General features: G+C 39.5%; 3 protein-coding genes across 3 annotated transcripts; 1 reads left to right on the top strand and 2 right to left on the bottom strand.

Moving 5' to 3' along the window:
- Positions 1–6206: 6206 nt before the first annotated feature.
- LOC110899326 (pentatricopeptide repeat-containing protein At5g15010, mitochondrial) lies at positions 6207–8086 on the bottom strand. Its single transcript, XM_022146220.2, has one exon. It carries the CDS (start codon positions 7860–7862, stop codon positions 6279–6281), a length of 1584 nt encoding a protein of 527 aa, XP_022001912.1. The 5' UTR covers positions 7863–8086; the 3' UTR covers positions 6207–6278.
- A 3113-nt stretch (positions 8087–11199) lies between these two features.
- Positions 11200–16504, bottom strand: LOC110926311 (apyrase 2). The gene is made up of 9 exons (XM_022170062.2): positions 16151–16504; positions 14855–14983; positions 14702–14758; positions 14529–14621; positions 13575–13780; positions 13010–13101; positions 12709–12926; positions 12173–12362; positions 11200–11796 (listed from the first exon to the last, which is right to left on the bottom strand). Exons 1-9 carry the CDS (start codon positions 16442–16444, stop codon positions 11681–11683), a joined length of 1395 nt encoding a protein of 464 aa, XP_022025754.1. The 5' UTR covers positions 16445–16504; the 3' UTR covers positions 11200–11680.
- A 348-nt stretch (positions 16505–16852) lies between these two features.
- Positions 16853–18624, top strand: LOC110926319. The gene is made up of 2 exons (XM_022170068.2): positions 16853–18087; positions 18345–18624. The coding sequence occupies exons 1-2, from the start codon at positions 16980–16982 to the stop codon at positions 18377–18379; spliced, it is 1143 nt and encodes a 380-aa protein (XP_022025760.1). The 5' UTR covers positions 16853–16979; the 3' UTR covers positions 18380–18624.
- Positions 18625–24080: the final 5456 nt, after the last annotated feature.

Raw genomic sequence — 24080 nt, 5'->3', positions numbered from 1 at the left:
TTCCTCAGGAAATATCTCAGGAAAATCACGTACAATAGGTATGTCTTCTATCTTCCTTTCTTCCGAGGATGTATTAGAAACGAGGGCTAGAATAGCAGTGTGGCCCTTTCGCAACCACTTCTGGGCCTTATGGAAAGAGATGATGCCCACAACAGCACCACTCTTGTCGCGGCGAATTACGAGGGGTTCTTAACCAGAACGAGGGATGCGGACAATCTTCTCGTTGCAAAGAATTTCCGCTTGCTGATGAGATAACCAATCCATCCCAATAATGACGTTAAAACTACCCAGAACGATAGGAATAAGGTCGATAGAGAAAGTCTGACCAGCTAGGACAAGGCTACAGTCCTTAACTATGTGTGTGGCTTCAAGACTTTTACCGTTTTCTATTGCTACCGTGTGTTTGGTGTTCAGAAGCGTTGGAGTGCGCTTAAGCATTTGGATAACTTTTAAGGACACATAACTAGTATCGGCACCCGAATCAAATAAAACAGTAACAAAGAAGTCATCCAGAACAAACTTACCCATCACAACGTTGGGATCGTTCCTTGCATCACCCTGACCAATCACGAATGCACGACCTCGGGCGCCATTGCCATTATTGTTACCCCCGTTGTTGCCTCCATTGTTGCCTCCATTATTGTTCTCGTTTCCTTGGTTGCTGTTGTTCTAATTCTAGTTCAGCTGAGGATAGTTCCTCTTAAAGTGGCCTTCAGCACCACACTGAAAGCATCCTTTATTGGCCTGCTGTTGCTGCTGCTGGTGGTTCTGCGGAGCTTGTTGTTGTTGTTGGCGATTCTGATTTGCAGGACGTGGGCTCCTGCAATCCTTTGCTTCATGACCCAGCTTGTTACATCTCAGACAACGACCCTTATGGCACTACCCGCTGTGATGCTTGTTGCACCGGTTGCACTTGGGGTGGTTCCCTCGGTATCCACCCTGTCCTTGACTACCAGAGGATTGCTGACCTGGACTCTGGTGGTCATCAGTCTTTCGCTGCTGGGACTGAACTGAAGTAGAACCCTTGCCCGAATTTCCATCCCACTTGCGCTTATTATCACTGGGAGCATCAGAAGTAGTAGTAGCGCTAATACGCTTGGGCAGCTTGTTCTGCTCAACTTCCTGATCAGTGAGACGGTGAGCCAACCGAATGACTTGCTGAATGGTGCCAAGATTAGCTGAGGTCACGTGGCTTTGAATCTCTGGTACAAGACCCTTGAGGTACAGTTCAATACGTTTGATAGGAGGATCTGCCATAGTAGGACACAAGATGGCCAACTCGTTTGACCTCTTCGTATACGCCTCAATTTCCGACCCCATCATCTTTAAATTGAAAAATTCCACCTCTAGCTTGTGGATGTCGTCACGACTACAGTACTCTTCTTTGATCAGTTCTTTGAAGTCGTTCCATGGGGTGGCATTAGCAACCGCCAGCCCAAGCAGTTGAACCTGTGCTTTCCACCAGGTTAACGCAACACCTTCCAGCGTTCCAGTAGCAAATTTCACCCTACGATCTTCAGGGCATTCACACATCTCGAAAACAGACTCAAGCTTCTCGAACCAGTGAAGAAGGCCTACAGCTCCTTCTGTGCCGCTGAAAGTACTAGGTCGGCAGTCCATGAATGTTTTGAACGTGCACATAGGAGGCTGAGCATGTTGACCTGTGGCGCGAGAATAAAAGACAAGGTTAAGCACGAGGGTTGGTTTGCGAAGGAAGGATCTAAACGTCCTAGGATAGGTCGAAATAGCAGGTTATACCTCCTGCTGGAGCCGCTGCGAGTGCCTCAGCAACTCGTTCATTGATCAAAGCCGTCAACTGGGCTTGAGTTAGGTTGATACGTCCTCCGCGTCCGTTTACGATCTTCACAACGAAGCAAAGTAAGTGAGAAAAGTGTCGCGAAAGTGCGTAAGCGCGGGATGATAGAAGAGAGTAAGCACACAAGGTTCAAACAACAGTTATCACGTTAACTAATGCACAGTGTGAACTATCTAACCGACAATATAAACATAAATCATACCACCTATAGTGTCGAGTCTTGCACGTGGAGCGAAGCGTCGTTGTGGATCGTTGAGCACTGTACAGGTTATAGTCTGGTTTTGTCAAAAAGCTTTTCCTTTTTTAAAACCAAGTTCACTATAACCAATGGCTCTGATACCAATCTGTCACACCCCCAAAATCCACCATGCGGAGTATCACCGCTTGGAGGCGTGACATGACCAGGATCGAGCCACCAATCATATTGAACAACGTAATTAAGTAAATAAAACCAACCACAATACAATTGGTGAAAAAAAGCTAGTTAACCGAGTTCAAATTTAACAGCGGAAGCATTAAAGGTAAAACCCAAAACATAAGTTCCATAGTTCATAAGTTTAAAGTCCAAAACATGGGTTTAATAAGTTCATAAGGATTAAATGTTTAGTACGGAACATAACAATCCATATTCCACAACAACCTCCTCCTCGTGCAAGCTCCATAAGCATCTAGCGACCTGTAAGGCATGTAACAACGAGTCAACAACAAAGTTGAGTGAGTTCACGTTTGGTTGTTTAGTTTTAAGTTGTTTCCAAAAACGTGGTTTGTCTTTCGTTGGCATAATTGTCGTGGGGGTTACCCCATAGTTGAAAGTATGTTTAACTAGTTCCTTCTTTATTACCCAAACCATTTCCATGATCAGTAGGGGCTTCCCCATGTGAACCACTAGACCGTACCTTATCGACTACTAACGAAAATAAGTTGTGCCCTACATTAGTGTCTATCATCACTGACAGTTTGCCATAGTCCGTTAGTACACGCCTGTCCGACTGGCATGGTGTGAGGTTTGTTAAACCTAATAGCGCTATTAACTAATGACCCGCTCGCCATTGGCCTCGGCGATTAAGTCGATATAAAATGAGGGACTTCGTGATAGAGTTTTATCTAGTAAGTTTTAAGGGTGTTGTCCTACCCAAAGAGGACGAACGTACGTATTCTACCCAAGGAGAATACGCAGGATTAATATTGGCATCCTACCTATGGAGGATGGCCGTACACATCCTACCCAAGGAGGATATGTAGGTTTCGTTTTAATTCTTTAACCCATTCCCAACCACCGGGAATCCTATGCCTTAGAAAGTGTGTGAAGTCACCTTGGTTTGCTCGGTTAGATTAACTACTCAAATAATCAGGAAATCAAGCACGTCCTAATAAGGTACATATAACAATCAGTTTCTCATGCACAACACATATCCTACGCACGGTTTATTTACTCATTACTTCTATCACAAACCACACACTTCAAATGTCAAGTTATACTGTTAAGTTACATTATTTTATCCTAAAATAATATAACTATCTCATAAAATAAACAAGTATACACACAAGTGTTCTAGTATTAAGATATATATTCTAAATATATATATTTAACCATTTCATTCATTTATAAAATCAATCTCCGACACTTTGTATTTTTGTCACAAATATTATGGCGAAGTTTATATTTGAAACACAAGTTATAAAATATACTTGTAACACTTGTCTTAGAAAAATATTTTCTAAGTGTTGGGATTTTAGAAAATTTCGCCAGAGTTTCTTTTGTAAACGGAGGTGTCCATGCTTACTAATATATCATTTTCTTTTCAAAAATTCATTCAAACAATTCTCAATCAAAAATATACAACCTCTACTTACCGAACTTGCCAAAAACTAGCATAAACTATAAACTCATGAACTTGAAGATTTATAAAATCATGTAGTAACTTACTAGCATACTTAGTAAGTCTTGTTACCTTTTAAAATGTGATTAGTTCTTTACAAACTTTATTTTTAAAGAGTTTTAAGTGTTTACAACTTCCAACCATATTTTCTAAAAATATTTCTTTGTAAACTTTTCTTTTTATACAAGTGTTTCTACACTTGTTTATCCACCAAAAATGTGATTAGTTTTTGTAAGGTCCGATATTTAATGAAACTTATATTTTTCACTTGGTTCTTTTGAAAAACCACTCATGGATCTTTAGATCTACATGATTATCACCTACTTTGATCTTTATTTTTCAAGAAACCATTCACTCATTCAAGGTCATGGTTTATGTGTGGATGGTTCCATCATCCTACAACATTCTTACTTTCTCATCTTGCTAGATCATGTCTTTAATTATGATCTAGCAAGACTACATGATGATTCACATCATTTCTACTAACAAACAATGATCAACATGCATATCAACTAGTATTTATCATGATATCTTCATCTAGCAAGTTTATGTTCATGTCTTCCTCATAAGATTCATTAGTGTTCTTAATATTTTGATCATGATATATCATTAACCACTTAAATAACATGAAAAATGAAAGGATCTAAGTTCTTACCACTAGTTCAAGACTAGGGAAGTTCAAGTGAAGAAATGTGGTGGATAAAAGAAGATGAGAGTGGTCCTTCAACTTCCGCACACACCGAGCTTCGTTGTATGCACTATAACACCTATGTATGCCCTTAGATTGGTTGAAGATGATCAAGTGATGATGGTGGTGTGTGGTGTGGTGGTCGGCCGAACAAGGAAGAGATGGAGAGAAGAAAATGGTGTTGCGTTGTGAATGATGGAATTGATGGTGATCTTATGGTTAAATAAAAAGTTTTCCAATACCTCTTTGTCCATTAGGTCCAATGTCCCCTTAGTACATAGCAACCCAAATAAACTAATGAAGAAAATCAAAGTGGGGATCCCACTTCTAGAACCGGTTTTTTTTTTTTTTTGGGGGGGGGGGGTTGGTTTAGGTGGGATGCAACTAGATAGTTTGTGATCTTGGTTGGAATTCAAGAGTTTAGTTGGTGTTTATGTGTGTGGTGTAATATATAGTGTGTTAGGGTGTTCGGACCCATAACTAGTTTAGAAAAATAGAAACAATGCTTCTTGCATTATTCTGGTGTCTCGGGTAAAGTCCCGTTGTTCGGTTTGATACTGTCCCGTTAAATTGTTTAATTAATCCGTAAAGTGTCTTTTATATATATTTTTGTAACACTTTTAATTCCTAACATTTAGGAATGTATACAGAACTTATTTGACAACTTTTCTGCACAAGATTAGTATGTTAACAATCACATGTAAGTATGAGACATTAATCGAAAAGCAGTTAAGTAATTCCACACAGTCATCAAGCACTTTAATTAACATAAATAAATTGTACGGTTACATGATATTTTTAAGGGTTGTCACAAGGGGAGGGGGGGGGGGGGGTAAATTGCAATTATTTCCATGGAGGAGGTTAGAGTACTAATTGACTTAAACCCTAAGAGGTAAAATTGCAGTTTACTCTAAATTATATCATCAAAATAGATACCGCAAAAAAAGAAGTTCATTTTCCCTTAATGAAATTATAACAAAGCATTACTAGATTGTCTAGTCAAGGGTTAAGGGAAAATAAATAAAAAAACTAAAAACTCCGAGGTATTTGATTAAGGATTATGGTTTCGGTAAATATGGGTTTGGGTAATCAGGTCCGAAATCACCTACCCATAAACTATATTTTATTCAATCCCATACCTCCCATAAAATATATTTTATTCGATCCCATACCTGAATACCTATCTGGAAGTTTCGGTTATTCCCATCGAACTCATATTTGCTTTTTTTTTTCCTTTTTTTTTATTTGTCATCTCTAGGAATGAGTAAAACTCCACATGTTAAAAGCACCCCGGAGTGACCCTGGTGGACATTAAACTTTAACATTTGGCATTTTGGTTTATGATGTCAATCTCTCATAATCCTTTTAACATAAGTTATAGATTATAAAATTTTTAACATGATTATAAAAATCCTGAGTAGATACCGATTAATCCCGATTAATTCCTGATAAATCCTGATAGCGACTAAGGATTACTACAACACTGATTTTTAATACGAAAAGGATTTAACAACTGAATATAGAGTCGACACAGATTAATGCTTTTAGTAGTATTTACTCGATCAAACTTCTATTTGGCGATTACAACCGCACGCTGTAGCCATATAGAATGTCCAAGACGGCAAGATGGTAAGCTACAATACCATCAGGTATCAGAAGAACCTTAAATTAAACAAAACCTTAAACCTTCTATAAACTACATATAATCTTAGATTGTAAAACTTACTACTAGTTTCAAGCAAACTAAACAAAACCTTAAACCTTCTATAGAATTAACTAAAGCATCATAACGAGTTAATGACCCATATCCAACCCATAAAGATTTTTAAAAACTCGAATATCATAATTATATATATATATATATATAATATAAAAGTTCAGTTTAAAGATCAGGTTACGCGTCACTACATTTGGTTTTCGAGTCAACCATTGACCGCTCTGTGGTCTGCTTGGCCGCCATCCAAGCTTGCAACGTTTCTTCTATCACAGGCTCAGGCAACAAACCTTTCGACTTCATTTCTACTTGATACTTATACGCCTCCTCCAACTTCCCGTTCAAAAAAAGCCCGTTTACCAACGCCACATATGAACTCCTATCATGGTCTAGCCCGCTACTAATCATCTCGTTCCATAGCTTCCACACTTCCTCAAACCTACCCCATCGACACAACTTTCTGATCAACAACGCGTATGTATCATGATCCATACAACATCCCATTTCATTCATCTTTTGCAAGATCGACAACGCTTCTTTAGACGTTCTTGACGCACGAAAAAAAGCTTGGTATGTTTGAACTGTAGGCACCAACTTTCTTTGCAGCATTTCATCGAACAACTTATATGCGTCCGAAGTTTTTCCCTTTTTACAAAACGGCATGATCATAGAGTTGTAAGTAATCGCATTCGGACGAATCCCGTTTTCTTTCATTTCGTTCATCAGCTCACGCGCGTCTTTTTCAAGCCCGGATTTCGAAAACGCGTGAATCACACCGTTATATATCCGTATATCCGGATTGACACCCGACGCTTTCAACTCGTTGAAAATCTTGATCACTTCTTTCGTCTCGTTGCATTTCGAATAGCACGTTATGATCGTCGAATACGATATAACATCACGCGGGATCCTTTCGTTACACATCTCCCACCATATCCTCCGCCCCTCGCGCGGACTACACACCACGTTACACCATCCGTTAAGAATAATGTTAAAACTTTTAGTCGTTAACGGGTAAACATCTTTGTTACCCTTCATCAAACCCTCCGCTTCTTTAACGTTTTTGCATCGACAAAGCGCTATCAAAAGATCATGAAACTCATGAACACCAGCTTGCAGATTAAACCGATTAAACGCGTTAAACGTCTTGACAGCCTTATCCACATCATGAACAGCGGAATACTTTCGGATCATGATCAACAATGTCTGTTGACTCACCATTGACTTCTCGCTTTTATTCATCTCATTAACCAAAGCCCACGCGGCATTGAACCGTCTCATTTTACCCAATATCGCGATCACGCAATGGTACTGGCGTAACGAATGCGTGTAACCCGGTTGTTTCCCGGCCCACCGAAAGAACGTAAACGCCGCTTTCCAATCGTTCCTAACCCGCGAAAGAATTTCGGTTACCAGTTCTGGTGAAACCGATGCATTACATTGTTCAAGATTGTTCCTCACAGCTGCATAATCTCGACCTGGTGGCCCGATTATGTTCATTATCAATCCAACCCCTCTTTCAAGTTCAATTTTTTCGACAGAATCTTTAACTAAACCTAGGGTTTCAGTACAGTTTCTAAATTCAATTTCATCATGTTCATAAGGTCCTAAAGTTGAGGAACAGAAAAATAGTGGGGAATTAACGGGTTTAATTGGGTGATTGAACATGGGTTTTGACGGATTAACATGTTGAAATGGAACTATTGTTTCATAAGTTCTTGAAAGCAATGATAATGAACGGTGGATGTTTTTGTACTTATACATGGTTAATGTAACCCTAATTGATTTCTGGAACAGAAAATTGAGGGTGGTTATGTGAAGGATGATTGGGTGAAGTGGGTTTGAGTCGAAGGAAGCAATATGCGTACATGAGCAGAAGCAGAGTTAGTAAAAAGAAAGAGAAACAACACATACCTACAAGGTGTTCGATAAAATGCGTCAGAGAGTTCACCGTTGAAGCATGTTTTGTTGTTTTATAAAACCTTCGGTTTTTCCACAAGGGTTTAAGGCTTTATATTACTTTTTTTTAGGGTTTAAGGCTTTAAGTTACCTTTTTTATTAAATCAAAATTTTGGATTTGATCTTTTTTATGTATTAAATTTAGGCAAATTGGATTATAATAATTCAAACTAGTACCTATCGAGTGTTGGCCAATAATAAACCGTATTAATAGTTTTCCCACCAATAATCCCAACTTTAAATTCTGTTACCAAGGGCTAGGCTGTCTAAAAAGCTCGTGTCTTAGAGCTCACTCGGATTTAAGCTTGAAAAAAGTCGCTTGATCCGGCTCAGTTTGGTTTGAATTATTTTACCTTTTAATATATTTTATTTTTATATACATTTAATATATTATAAAAAATTGGTTATTATTTGCGGGTATTTATATATTTAGTTGGATATCAATGGTATATTTGGGGGGTGATTAGCATGCTAATGAACTTATATTGTAAATCGTTGAAATTTGAAACTTATTTCGTATTTGGTTGAGCTTGATTTTGGCTTGTAGAACATAATTTGGATATGTTTTTAAAACTATTTATTGATATTTTAGACTGTTGTGTTTTTAAAAGTTAATATATTAAATTTTCTTTAAATTCATGCTTAACCAAGCCAGCTTGGTTTAAAACCAAGCCGAGCTTGAACTTAGATTTTTAGCTCGGTTTCAATACTAAGACCATGTGTAGTGGTAATGTGGTATAATGCCCCCACCATGGGGCATTATCCGACACGTGACGTCCTAGTCAGCGATGAGGCATTATAGCAAAAGTGACGTAGTGGGGCATTATGCCAATAACCCCCATTCAATCATTTCACAATTATTTTTTTTAACTTAAAACATAAAAAACTTCATTAATTTAAAAATAAAATTACATTACTTGAAATAAAAATAAAAAAAACTGAAAAAAAAAACTGAAAATAAAAAAAAAACAGAAAAATAAAAAAACAGAAAATAAAAAAAAAAACAGAAAAAATAAACTTAAAAAAAATAACATGATCTAGAGTCCATATTTTTCTCTAATTTTTTGGCGACGCATTTGCGCAAGGATCAACGCATCGCCTTGTAGGTGGTCGATAGGTTTGGACAAAAACTCAATGTCCTTTTCCATTTGCCTCGCCTCTTGCATCTCGTTAAATTTTTTTGGTTTCGGCCACTCGTTCCTTCATAATCTCATAACGTTGGTGGCCGAGGTCGCGAATGTCTTGGAGACGACGGTTCATCTCCTCGAAATCTTCCTTTAACTCGAGATCGGAAGACGACTCGACCGTTTTTTCCCGGTTCCCTTTCTTCTACCGGTGGGTCGGACCAACTCTTCTTGAATTCCCTCGTCAACGTCCACCGCCTCATTTAAATCAACATTGCGGGCATCCGATGTCGGAGTTGACGGGTCAACGGAGGATGATGTTTTTGACCTTTTAGCCCGACGTCTACTACTAGACGTCATTGGATTAACTACCGCCCACTTTGGACTTTTTCGTAGTAGCTCCCAACACTTATAGTACGTGAAAGGACATTTTGTCCTCTCGAACTCCTCCAAAGTCTTCGTTAAAACCCCGACGTCACCTTCACCGCTCGGGCGATTATCGTAGTTTCGTTGGAAGACTTCTTGGAACGCATGACACTTGTTGTTGATGTCGGTCCATTTGCTAGAAATTGAATCTTGGTCCCGATGTTCGCCTTGACCCCACGTGCTAAAGAATAGTGCACGAATCCTATCCCAAAAAACCGGGCCCGTTTGAAAGTTTGCTACAAAAAAAAAAAAAAAAATTATAAGTTGTATGTTAAAACATAAAGTAACAAAATAAGTAAAATAATATATATATAAAGTGGTTACCGGTATCTTCGTCCTCCGAAATGTCGAGCCACGCCCGAGTCAACGTGAATTCCTCTTCCTTCGTCCATTTAATGATATTTTTTGTATGCCGTGGTGCGTCTTTTTCCTTCTTCTTATGCGACCTTTTGCCGCGTTTCGATGTTTCTTGCACCGGTTCGGGTTGTGTCTCCGGCACGACTTCCACATCAGGTTCGGCTTCGGGTTGTGCCGGTTGAGACCCGTCGGCTTGACCATAGCCGAAAGTGGGAGGAACAAACGGAGGGGCGCCACTCAAGTAAGCCGCGTAAGTTAAAAAGCTCGGGTCCATGTCTTGAAGGTTATACGGGGTTTGCGGTTGGGTTGTGTTCGGGTTCGTGGGTCTTGCGGGGACACCAAAAGGGGGGCGGTATGGATGCATGATTGTATAAAAATTAGAAGAAAGTGGGTTTTTTTTATAAAAATTAGAAGAAAGTGGGAGAGAAAGTGGGTTTTTTATAAAAAAAAGGTGAGAATGTGGGGTATATATTTATAGTGGGAATATTTTAAATTAAAAAAATAAAAAAATTAACTAATATGACCGTTGTCAACGGTCAAAAAAGTGGGCCCCCTCTCATTTTAAGCGTTTTAATTAAAACGCCGGGCGAATTTTTTTTGGAAAATAACGCCCTATAACGCCGGGTGTAATGGCATATGGGGCGTTATAGGGCGTTTTAATTGAAATTTTTTTAAAAAACACGCCCCAGTACGGGCGGTCTAAGCCGAGCTGGTTCGGTTATTATTGAGATAAAATATGAATAAAATTAGAGAATTAGGGTGTTCATGGTTAAGTAAGTTAAGTCGGTTTTTATGAAATTGTGGGCTGAACGCTAACTACGATTTTAAAGAATGATAAAATTTTGGGCTCAAACTAGTCAAATTAACGAACTTGTCTCCCTTTAACGGTTCTAACAAGCAGAGACTATCGAAATGGTTGAATTGTGCGTTGTCGAATGAACCATTAAAGCATTCAGCATCAGTTGTGACAAATTATTTAGGGAATTTGTTCAATAAAATGGTTTTGCTCATATAAAGGTTTTGAAAGACATGATATCAATCGATCTCGATACCTTGTTAGGATTCTGATTCGGATGTGAAGTTATTTTAAAGGTTATGTAATGTGTTAATATATTTGGTTTCTACGCGAGCAAATAGGCAAGTGACCACTTATGGGGTGTAGTAGCGGGGGTATCACCAAATACTATACCCGTCTGAACCCACAACTGTTTTTTATAGTTAAAACCAAGACTCGGTTAAAACCACGAAACAATCATACAAATAGTGTTTTAGTTTACATTCGTATCGAATAGAACACACCAATACAAATGAAACCATCTGCAGCTTAAAGTGAAAAATTAACTTGACTAGGTTCCCATATCTTCTAGAGACCCGGGTTCGAATCCTGTGGCCGGTGTAATACCACACAGGCTCTTCGATCTCGGTGGGGATTCACCGCCATGCAGCCATGGGGCTAGGCTAGCTGCGGAGTTGTAATACTCCGGCGGATGGGAGGTCCGTGCAAATACCTACCCCCCCCCCCCCCCCCCCCCCACACACACACACACACATTATCTTCTAGGAACAAAACAATAAAAAACTGATGACGAATAGAATGTTTTCTGGTAACCTTAGAGCATCTACCGACTTGCTGATCTGGCAACAACCCACCGGGAACCAGTTTCACACATGATACAATTAATTATGTAGTAGAGGCAGTGGTGGCGTTGGTGGTGGTTAGATGGCTGCTGACACTGCTTCGATTGCACTGCCTAACGGCCATGCAGCTTCAACCAGTGAATTTTGGTACTCAACTTGTTTCACGAGTGTAATATGTTTCCGCGGTTTCAGGTCTGTTCAAACAACACAAAATATAAAAATTCCCTTTTTTGCTCTTTAAGTTAACAAAAAAGATGAAAATACCCCTGACTAAACAGAGAACAATGGATGAAGTTAACGAGCTGGATGAAAATGGCAAAGATTTCAAACCTTTTGGATCCAGATGCGGAAAAGTAAAACTTTGGACGCAATATCCCAAAGCTGGCCAAACCTCATGGACGAAAATGACTTTTTACTCTTTATAATTTAACAAAAAGTAGATAAAAAGCAGCAGGTCAACCTGACCCTTTTGACCCATATTAAAAACAACTCGTTTCAACTTTCAATCTGAACTCATTTTGACCCGTTAGCCCATCGATCTTGCCAAATAGGATAGAAGGTACAACTTACCAAAACCATCTACAAGCAGAGTGTATTGATACACAAGATCCATGCATAAATAGGGTAGGTTAGCGGGGTCCACATCAGGATATTTAGATTTTGCATCTTCAAGTGTTGTTCGACAAGCACGCTGAGCCGCCACCTGGAAATCTTGCGGACGAGCTTTGGCAACAGGTTTACTTCCATTAATAAAACCGACCTATATATGTAAAAAAACATGTCATAATAGTTAAGGCTGTAAAATCGTGTCTTATCGGGTTTAACACGTCTCTAACAACACGTGTAACACAAGTATTAAACTTGAACACAACTCGTTTAACTACTTTATATATCATGTTTATAACACAGTTTTACGTTTTATGTACCAAGAAGAAGAAATGATGGATCCTAACCTCATAATTATATTTATTTTTAAAAAGTAAAAAAATCATGTAGTGTACTTTTCAGTAAACAGGTCTAATCGTGTCTTATACAGATATCTATTGCCAGCCCTAAAATAGTAATAGTGATAGTAGCAGTAGCACTAACAGTAGTAGTAATAATACCTCAGCAGCTCGATCGAAGAAAAAAGAAGCGACATACAAACGCTTTTGACCATCACCGCCACCACCATTCCATACGCCACCAAAAGTGCATTTCGAGTGTGTGCAAGTTGTATTATTTACTTTTAGAGCTTTTAAGACTTCTTTTCTGCACTTGTTCATGCTTGAACCAGACGAAGGTGCGGAAACTTGGTAATCAATTCCTCCATACGTATAAACCCCTAAAAAGTAATACATTATAAGTTTATAACCACTTTTAATCGTATACCAGACAGACCAAACGTTAAATGACGGTAACGCTAACCATTATAACCAGCCAAGATGCATGGGCTGTGAGCGTCTTTTGCAATACCGAGGATCTCAGCTCGAGCGGCTAATAATCCATAGTTCAAATAACTGCAATAATAAATAATAGAGTAAATGCCATTTTCGTCCCTGAGGTTTGACTAGTTTTGCGGCTTTCGTCCAAAGGTTTGTTTTTCCGCATCTGGATCCAAAAGGTTTGAAATCTTGCCATTTTCATCCGGCTTGTTAACTCCATCCATTTTTCTCCGTTAAGTCAGGGGCATTTCCGTCTTTTTTGTTAACTTAAAGGGCAATTCGGTCTTTTTCACTTTATGTAAAAAGACCGAATACCCCAAATTGCCTTTTAAGTTAACAACAAAGACAGAAGTACCCTGACTTAGTGGAGAAAAAATGGATGGAGTTAACGAGCCAGATGAAAATGGCAAGATTTCAAACCTTTTGGATCCAGAGGCGAAAAACAAACCTTTGAACGAAAGTCGCAAAACTGGCCAAACCTCATGGACGAAAATGACATTTTACTCTAAAAAATAATAATATTACAAGATCCAATTTGATTGTAATACCTGTGAACATAAAGGTAATATTTGGTTCCCTTGAGAAACATTTCTTTCACATAAAGATCCTCTCCTTTTGTTGTCTTTGGAGCCTTCGCCGCATCTGTTTCTGAAATAGCATACGCCATTTGTACTGATCCGCCACCAAGATCAACTACGCCAACAGTGCTTGAATAGTTCTTGCCTAGATTTTTTAACAGATAATTTATCGTCACCTGTAGGCATTCAAAGATTCTAATAAGCAAAGCAAGTTTACGATATGATAAGGAAAATCGTCTGCTGACATTTTTTGCTAAACTTTTTACATATTTTTTGAAGAGTAAAGTACACGAATGGTCCCTGTGGTTAACCAAAATTTTGGACTTCGTCTATGGTTTTTCAAAAGTACACGGATGGTCCCTGTGGTTTGCACTTTGTAACGCATTTAGTCCCTAGCTAACAGATCTGAAGGTTTTAGTAGGTCCAAGTTAGGGACGAAATGTGTTACAAAGTGCAAACCACAGGGACCATCCATGTACTTTTGGCAAAAGTTGGGGACTAAATGGGTACAAAGTACAAACTACAGGAACCATCCGTGTACTTTTGGCAAAAGTTGGGGACTAAATGCGTTAGAAAGTGCAAACCACATGGACCATCGATGTACTTTTGGAAAAAAGTTGGGGACTAAATGCGTTACAAAGTGCAAACACCAGAGGGACCATCCATGTACCTTTGGCAAAAGTGGGGACTAAATGCGTTAGAAAGTGCAAATCATAGGGACCATCGATGTACTTTTGGAAAAAAGTTATGGACTAAATGCGTTACAAAGTGCAAACCACAGGGTCCATCCGTGTACTTTTGGAAAACTAGGGACCATATCCAAAATTTTGGTTAACCACAGAGGACCATCCGTGTACTTTACGAATAAGTTCAACGCGTATGCTAAAACATATACATTTTGGAGGATGTAAGTAAGTAGCTTACCCATTGGTAAGCGCCTTCTTGAGTTCCATCCAAAACCGTAACCCAATCATCATTTGTCTCAAGGCTGCTCTTAGCTTTTAGAAGATCTTTCACCTATATAAACATAAACCGTACTTAAAAATTATCCACAATAACTATCGATTTTAGTCGCAAGAGGGTTGCATTGTATGTACAGCTTGCAAAATTCTTTCAGATGTATCTCCTCCCAACTGTCTCAGACCCGCAGTTGCCTACATATAGATGCGCAATTTAGACGTATGATTTATAAAGCTCTAGCAAAATACAGAAGTGTTAGTACTTATTAGCCGTCTGTATAAATCACTAACCCCGACTTTAACTGGTGTGTTTTTGCGCATATCTTGTGGAACAACCTTTTCGGCTTTTTCTAATAATGGTAGAAGAGAATTTGCAGCCTCCTTCGGGTTGGCTGCATATGCACTCAAACCTGGTTTCAACTACAATAAAGAAGTATCATTTGAAATATCAATATATCATAGATCTCTTCCAACGGAAACTATCCTACATCGACTGTGGACAGAAGAGATACTATGCTCATAAAGAATGCTCCATCTCAAATACCGTCAATGAGATCGGCTAGCTAAGAGTTTGAATCCAGCCAAACTTAAAATGACCCAAGCCTAAAAGTAAGTTTTCTAATAAACGAGCCTGAGCTGCACTTATCGAGCTGACTTGTGACCGTAAATGAGCCTATTATTTAATGGGTCAAGTTATTCTACAAAGTCTTCTAATTGTAAGAAGGATTTATAGAGTGACAAGTGTCTAATAACCTAAAACTAAACCCACTAGATCACCACCAAAAACCTAAACACCCACCCCCCCCCCCCCCCCCCCCCCCCGGGAAAAAAAAAAAAAAACTATACCTCACAAAAAAACCCCCAAAAAACCTAAGGTTTTTTTTAGGGTGGGTGATGTGTGGGGGGGGGGGGGTTTAGGTTTTTGGTGGTGGTAGATGTTTAAGGTTTTTTTTTTTTTTTTTTTTTTTTTTTTTTTTTTTTGTAGTGGGTTTTTTTTGTGTAGTGGGTTTTTTTAGGTTATTGGACACTTGTCACTCTATAAATCCTTTTTACACTTCTTACAATTAGGATCCTTTGTATTTGATCCTAATCCATTATTTAATATATTAAATATATATTTACATGATAATTATTATACCTAAAATTGAGTGTTGTAAAAATCGGCCTAGGCGGCCGATTAATTGGCGCCTAGGTGCAAATCGGAAGTCAACCACCTCGTTTTTGACCTAATTGGTCAAAAATCGGTCAAAGGGAGTAAAATTTGGTCAAAATTGGGTCAATAACTCAATATCACTCAGAATTGGTCAAAATTGGGTCAATGCAAGTCAAAATCAGTCAAATTTCGGTCAAAACTGGTCAAAACATGTTATGCTTTGATTTTTTAAGTGAGGCGGTACCCTACCACCTATCGAGTTTACAACCTTGATAAAAATATATATCGAGCCGAGCTCAAGCTTTATAAACAAGCTTGAGCTCTAAACAAGCCGAGCTCAAGCTCTCATAAGCCAAACAAGCCAAACTCGAGCCAAACTTGTTAATAAAATCCGAAACAATTATGCGTTAAAAGAAAATGGGACCGTGAAGTACCTGCTCAAAAAGCTCAAGTTCATTGCCAATGTGCACAAGTTCCAAATTCTGATCAAAACAGAACACATGAACTCTACTCCCCGAACTACCCGCATCGAATATCACAGCATACTTATCCGATGATGACGACTCAGTCTGCACTACGTAAAGCTTGCGGCTGGTTGATAAAACGACATCGTTGGGAGAACTCACAAGAAACAAAACGAATGAGACGAGTAATAAAGGTAGCGAAATGACTAAAATAACCCTCCGGTAGCTAATGATTTTGTCGGAGAGAGAGTCGTTGTTCTGCATTTTGTCGAGTTAAGGCTGTGGGGAGTGGGGCGTTTTATGGGGCGGGAATGCCAGGCAACGCTGGCTAACAAGAAACGAGAAGTAACCGAATTTAAAAGTTCATGAAATAATGGAACATTGATCGGACAAAAGATTCCCTTTTTTATCACGTTAACCACGTTTGTTATTTTTTTCTTTCTTTTTAGAGGTAGGTTTGCATTATTATTATTATTGTTGTTGTTGTTGATTTATTTATTTATTTATTTTTGAATTATTGGTTGTATTAGTATTTATAGAATATATTGTGAAGATATTGCATTGAGCTGTAAATTAGCTAGATGATAGGAAAATCACACTTTGTAATTATCTATATATTGTGTCGATAGAGAGACAGGAAGGCACAGAAACAGTTTACCAAAACCATTATGGTATCAAGCCTCTCTCTCTAAAAAAAAAAAAAAAAATCGATCCTGCAAACCCTTCTTCTTCTCCTCTTCAGCCTCATCACCTGCAAATACCCCCTCTCTATCTATTTTTTTTTCTCTTTTTTGCTCTCATGGACCCTGCAAAACACCCTGCCATAACAGTTTCAAACATCAAAACTTTCATACCTATCACCCTTGAAATGGAAACAAGCCAGTATTCATCATGGGCTGAACTTTTTAAAATTCATTGCCGAGCGTATCAGGTCATCGATCACCTATCTCCACGAAAGAAAGATCCCTCAACCGCTGCCTCAAAAGAATCCGACAAGGACAAACAGTCCGTTGCCCAACCAGATGATGAGTGGAACCGTCTCGATGCCATAGTCCTTCAATGGATCTATGGCACCATATCTAATGATCTTTTATGCACCATTATCCGGCCCGATTCAAACGCTTGTTATGCTTGGACTGCTTTGAAAAACATCTTTCACGATAATCAAGCGACAAGGGCAGTACTGTTGCAAAAGAAGTTTGCAAATATCAGGCTTGAATCTTTTCAATCCATGTCCGCCTACTGCCAGGAAGTAAAGGTAATTTCGGATCAATTAGCTAACGTTGGCTCACCCGTCAACGAACACTCCCTAGTGATTCAATTACTTTCCGGTTTAAATGAAGCCTATGGTGGCGTTGCCTCAATACTTCAGAACACAAAACCTTTACCCACTTTCTATGAGGCTCGTTCTCAATTAATTCTCGAAGAGACTACCAAGGCAAACCGGGTCGCCAACGAAACCGCCCTACACACATCTCATCAGCCAAGCAACCCTCCTCCAACCCCAACCCCAACCCAAACCACAAATCATGCTCCTAATCGAAATAGTCGAGGTCGTGGCCGTGGTCGTGGCCGCGGACGTGGCAGAAGTCACACACCAACCTGGTCAGGGCAACAATGGAATGGGTACCCTTGGACAGCCCAGCCTTCGGCCCACACAAACCGTCCACCATCATGGGCCAACCCCAATGCTTACTATTGGGCTACACCCCCTTGTCCGTACCCCACTGTCCCACCATCAAGGCCCGTTAACAGCAACCCACAACAAGGCATTCTGGGCCCTCGACCTCAGCAAGCATACACTGCATCTGAAGCAAGCTACACTCCAACGGAGCTTGATCAAGCTTTCAATGCCTTCTCCCTTCATCCTCCAGATCATTCCTGGTACATGGATACGGGTGCTACAGGTATAATGACTCATAACCCTAGTAATCTCACGTCTTGTGTTAATAAGGTTTATGCTCGAAACATTACAGTCGGTGATGGCACTAATATTCCAGTCTATGCCATTGGAAACCACACCCTCCCACAACCTTTTCCAAAGTTCAAATTAAATAATATTCTTTTTGCACCCAAACTTGTTAAAAATTTGATTTCGGTACGTCGTTTCACCACCGACAACAATGTTTCCATCGAATTTGATCCATTTGGTTTTGTTGTGAAGGATCTCCACACCCGGAAGCACCTTCTTCGATGTGATAGCTCTGGTGACCTCTACCCGCTCACTCTTCCTTCACGCCATCATGTCTCTCATGCTCCCGTTTCTACGTTTTTAGCCGTGTCTCAAGATACTTGGCACCGCCGTCTTGGGCACCCCGGAATAAACATTTTACGTTGTTTAAAACCATGTTTGTCTTCTATTTCCAATGATGTTAAACATTCTACCATTTGTGAACCTTGTGTGTTTGGAAAACAAGTTAAATTCCCTTTTCATGTTTCTACTACATGCACTTACTTACCTTTTGACATAGTACATAGTGATTTGTGGACATCCCCAATTCTCTCTTCAACCGGGTGTCGTTATTATGTTTTATTTCTAGACGACAAAACAAATTTTTTATGGACTTATGCTTTAGCTTCAAAATCTCAAGTTTACCCTAAATTTCTTGAATTTCATAAATTAATTACAACCCAATTTCACACATCTATTAAAAGTTTCCAATGCGATAATGGTCGTGAATACAACAACACATCTTTCCACAACTTTTGTGCATCCAACGGAATGACGTTCCGTTTCTCTTGTCCATACACATCTTCACAAAACGGTAAGGCGGAACGCAAGATACGGTCAATCAACAATATTATGCGTACCATTCTATCTCACTCTTCTGTTCCGCACAATTTTTGGCATCATGCCCTTGACCATGCCACCTACTTACTCAATATCTTACCCACCAAAGTTTTAAATAACTCAACACCCACATATTGCCTCTACAACCGACACCCTAGATACGATCATTTACGCACATTTGGGTGTCTTTGTTACCCGCTTATACCCTCTACTTCAATTCATAAACTCGCCGACCGATCAACGCCATGCGTTTTCCTTGGTTATCCATCCAATCATCGGGGATATAAATGCTATAATATCAAAACAAAAAATACCATAATATCCCGGGATGTGGTTTTTGACGAAAATACTTTTCCATTCAAAACACCCTCCCCTACAATTCCTTCCTACGATTTCCTAACCACCTCCCCAAATCCTTATCTTTGGTCCTCCACAAGTACCACTACCACACACACCGACCCACCCACTATACATAGCCCTTCCATACCCGAACCCAATATACCAGCCCCCACCTCTCCTTTACCCACTGCCATGCAAAATCACACACCACCAACCTCCCCATTAAATGTTTCCATGCAAACTACTACCCCACCACAATCCCCTCCCACTCACATAAACATTTCACCTCCCCACACACATTCTGTTCCCCCCACTAATTCTCATATTTCAATCCAAACTATTCCCACCCAATCTCATTTCGAACAACATTCCAATCGTCCCACCTCCACTGATGCACCAACACCCGCCACTCAACCTCGAACAATCACCACCAGATCAATGTCGGGTATCTTTAAACCCAAACAACACTTCAATCTTAACTCCTCCACCTCTACATCTATCTCTCCTTTACCTAAATCCCCCTCCGAAGCCCTCTCCAATCCTGACTGGAAAAGTGCCATGCTTGACGAATATCGAGCCCTTATTGATAACAAGACTTGGGAGCTAGTACCAAAGCAACCCGAGATGAACATAGTTCGAAGCATGTGGATTTTCCGGCACAAAAAGAAAGCGGATGGAACACTTGAACGGTATAAAGCTCGCCTTGTTTGCGATGGCCGTTCTCAACAGATTGGTGTCGACTGTGGGGAGACGTTTAGCCCGGTTGTTAAACCGGCAACGATTCGAACCGTTCTCTCCCTTGCGCTATCTAACAAATGGCCAATACATCAACTGGACGTCAAAAATGCATTTCTTCATGGCCATCTTGATGAAACCGTTTTCATGTACCAACCTGTCGGTTTTCGGGACTCAAACTATCCAGATTATGTGTGCAAACTCAAAAAGTCTCTATATGGGCTTAAGCAAGCACCAAGGGCGTGGTACCAACGCTTTGCCGATTACGTTTCTAAAATGGGTTTTCGACATAGTCAATGTGACCACTCTTTATTCATCTTCAAAGAAAGTAATCACATAGCCTTTATCTTATTATATGTGGATGATATTCTGTTGATTACCTCCTCCGACACATTACGTGAACGATTCATGGTTCTTCTTTCAAAGGAATTCTCCATGACAGATCTCGGGCCACTTAGTTATTTTCTTGGAATCTCCGTCACTCGTAACAACAATTCTCTGTTCCTATCACAAGAGAAGTATGCTAAGGAGATTCTTGAACGAGCCGGTCTAGCGGATTGCAACCCGACTGCTACCCCGGTCGACACACAACAAAAGTTGAGTAGCGCCTCCGGCACACCTTTAGAAAACATAACGGAGTATCGAAGTCTTGCGGGTGCCTTGCAATACCTCACCTTTACGCGACCCGACATCTCATACGCTGTTCAACAAATATGTCTTCATATGCATGCTCCCATGTCTACTCATATGCATGCTTTGAAAAGAATTCTGAGATACATAAAGGGAACCATAAATTTTGGCTTGCACCTTCAGCCGTCTTCGACCACCTCTCTCACCGCTTACACAGACGCGGATTGGGGAGGCTGCCCCGACACCCGCCGATCAACATCGGGTTATTGTGTTTACATAGGTGACAACCTGCTCTCTTGGTCTTCCAAACGCCAACCCACTCTATCTCGCTCAAGTGCCGAAGCAGAGTATCGTGGTGTAGCAAATGTTGTTTCCGAGGTTTGTTGGCTGCGAAATTTACTTCTTGAGCTTCAACATCCACCCAAACAAGCAACTTTGGTTTATTGTGATAACGTAAGTGCTATTTATCTAACTGGTAACCCGGTCCAGCACCAAAGAACGAAACACATTGAAATGGACATCCACTTCGTTCGCGAGAAGGTCGCCAAAGGTGAGGTGCGGGTTCTACATGTTCCGTCGAGGTATCAAATAGCCGACATCTTCACCAAAGGTTTACCCAAAGTTCTCTTCGATGACTTCCGATCCAGCCTCAACATCCGTGAACCTCCCGTTTCGACTGCGGGGGAGTATTAGTATTTATAGAATATATTGTGAAGATATTGCATTGAGCTGTAAATTAGCTAGATGATAGGAAAATCACACTTTGTAATTATCTATATATTGTGTCGATAGAGAGACAGGAAGGCACAGAAACAGTTTACCAAAACCATTAGGTTGTATCAGAAGTTTACAAGACATCGTAGGTCCAAATGTTCTCTATAATTAATTAGTTTATTAGAATTAGAAATAAGAACGAAAACAATAAAATATTGAGTTAATTACACGGATGTTTGCTTTGTCTTGGTAAAAAATATGGATTTCGTTTATTTTTTTTGAACGGCCAACAAACTCAATCCCGAGCACTCTTGGGGCACCCACTAGACAAACGGAGTACTCCGAGAGTAACCCGAGTCCACCACCAATTCCGGGGAAAACCCGGTAACCCACCCGCCCGTAGGCACAACGGTGAAATTACCGGTAAAACCCGTTTGGCTCAAGGATCCAACCCAGATTTCCCTGGGTCTCCTATCATTGTTATGAGGTTTAAAATTACCGATATAGTAACCAATTTTATTTTTCTTTTCTTCTATGGTGTAAAAAGAGTTTAGTTTTTTATGTTAAACACATATAAACTAAGTCCTTTTAGCGTTTAAAAATATAAATAAAAATTTAAAACTCTAACCCACCCCATCTAACCTTCTGTTCTCTCTCGCCAAATCTAGATAACATACTGAAAGGGACTTCTCAGCTGTTTCCTTTTTTAATTCATCAATAATTTAAAAGATATATTATTTTAAAATTTCAAATTAATCATGTTTTTCGTTTTTATATAATATAATATAATATAATATAATATAATATAATATAATATAATATAATATAATATAATATAATATAATATAATATAATATAATATAATATAATATAATATAATATAATATAATATAATATAATATAATATAATATAATAATATCTATCTAATAGACATGTCCAAATATTTTTTTAAACGGCGAATGAATTTTTCAAATAGGCTACCGGAGAAATTCCTAATATTGGGATACACTCGCTTACGAACTGGGGAAACCCTCACCTAGGAATGAAGTCCGTGAACACTCGCCCGAGAGCACAACAGTGTGGTGAGGTAAAACCCGTTCAGTTTAAGCATCGAACTAACAATCTTGCCTACTCGTCTAGTCTCCCATTATCACCCAGCGTTGGTCCAATTATTCTCTTTGACGAATTGGTGAGATATTGGATGGTATTATAATAATAAAGTATATTATATTATTATTTGTTGATTGTGGATTTACAGCATCCAGAACATACATTTGTGTGTAAGATAGTGAAAGACTTGATTATCTCATTTCATTCAATAGGGTCACAATATATAGAGATAAACCGGCCCGTGGGCTCAATACTAAAACCCTAAATATTATACTCCAATACTCCTCCGCAGTCAGAGCGGTAAATGGAAAACAATAATAAACATAAACAAGCAATTACAATAATGAAAAAACTAGCTTCGATCTCAGTCTTTGACTTGTAAGTCCAAACTTCTGCCAATGACATTCCACAATAACGAAAAAACTAGCTTCAATCCATAATCTTCAATGACATTCCACAATTTTAAGTGATTCCGTAATCCTACAAGAGGCATCCAATGCAGCAGTGTGGCGGCAGCGGGTAGTGGCGCAGCGGGGACCGTAGCCCAATGAGCGGCGGCGGCTTGGCGGCAAGGAGCGGCATGATGGAGACACAGAATAAACAAGATGAAGCCGTAGCTAGCATCATATGTGTGGACCGTGTAGTTGTTCACTTGCGAACAAAACTGAAGCAAAGCCAAAAAATTGTGGAAACGAAAAACCCATCAGACGGATGTCAAAAGCAACCACATATGAAACGGAAAAAAGTAGACCTGCTTGTTGTGTACTTGGTTGTTTTAATTTTTCTTTTCTTTAACGAAACACCTCAGCACATAATGCAACAAAAGACAACAAAAGTCACCAAACAAAGGTTGGAGCATAATGATGATGTCAGCAATTGCAATTAGCCAATTAGGCACAAACAAAGATTGCAATATTATGGATCTCTTGATCCGAGATGATCGGCAGTTTGTGATTGGAAAGATCGTGATAAACCGAGATCAAATCTTAATTAGAATATGAAATAAGTAAACTAAAAAAACGAACGGGAACGGAAAACGAACAGTGGCTGCACAGGGCGGCTGCGGCAGTGGCGGCACGCCGCCCTGTCTAGTGTTTTTCACAAGTAGTGACGGCTAGGGTTTGTATTTTTGTGATGGCGCAACAGAGAAGAAATAGGTAACCAGAACCCTAAGGCTCTGATACCATGTAAGATAGTGAAAGACATGATTATCTCATTCCATTCAATAGGGTCACAATATATAGAGATAAACCGGCCCGTGGGCTCAATACTAAAACCCTAAATATTATACTCCAATATTGTGAAGCTTCGGAGATGCTGATGTAGTGTGAAACACGAATTTGTGGCAAATTACCCATTGCGTTTGAAGAAACACCAAATTAATCTGGTGATTAGTTTGTGGCATGTATCTCGACAAATAATGTTAATTTTCTTTCTTTCTCGTCTAATCAGCTATGGAGATCCTACAAAACAATCAACACACCGTAAGCTCGTTACAAGGAGGAGAATAGGGGTTCTCCTTGTAACCACCTTCCGGCGTGAGAATAAGTAATTGTTTTGAGGATAATAGCGTGTGTATT

Source organism: Helianthus annuus, chromosome 2, assembly GCF_002127325.2.
Source record: "Helianthus annuus cultivar XRQ/B chromosome 2, HanXRQr2.0-SUNRISE, whole genome shotgun sequence".
NCBI classification, from domain to species: domain Eukaryota; kingdom Viridiplantae; phylum Streptophyta; class Magnoliopsida; order Asterales; family Asteraceae; genus Helianthus; species Helianthus annuus.
The sequence above is the reverse complement of the archived record's forward strand: the minus strand, read 5'-3'. Positions and strand labels throughout refer to the sequence as shown.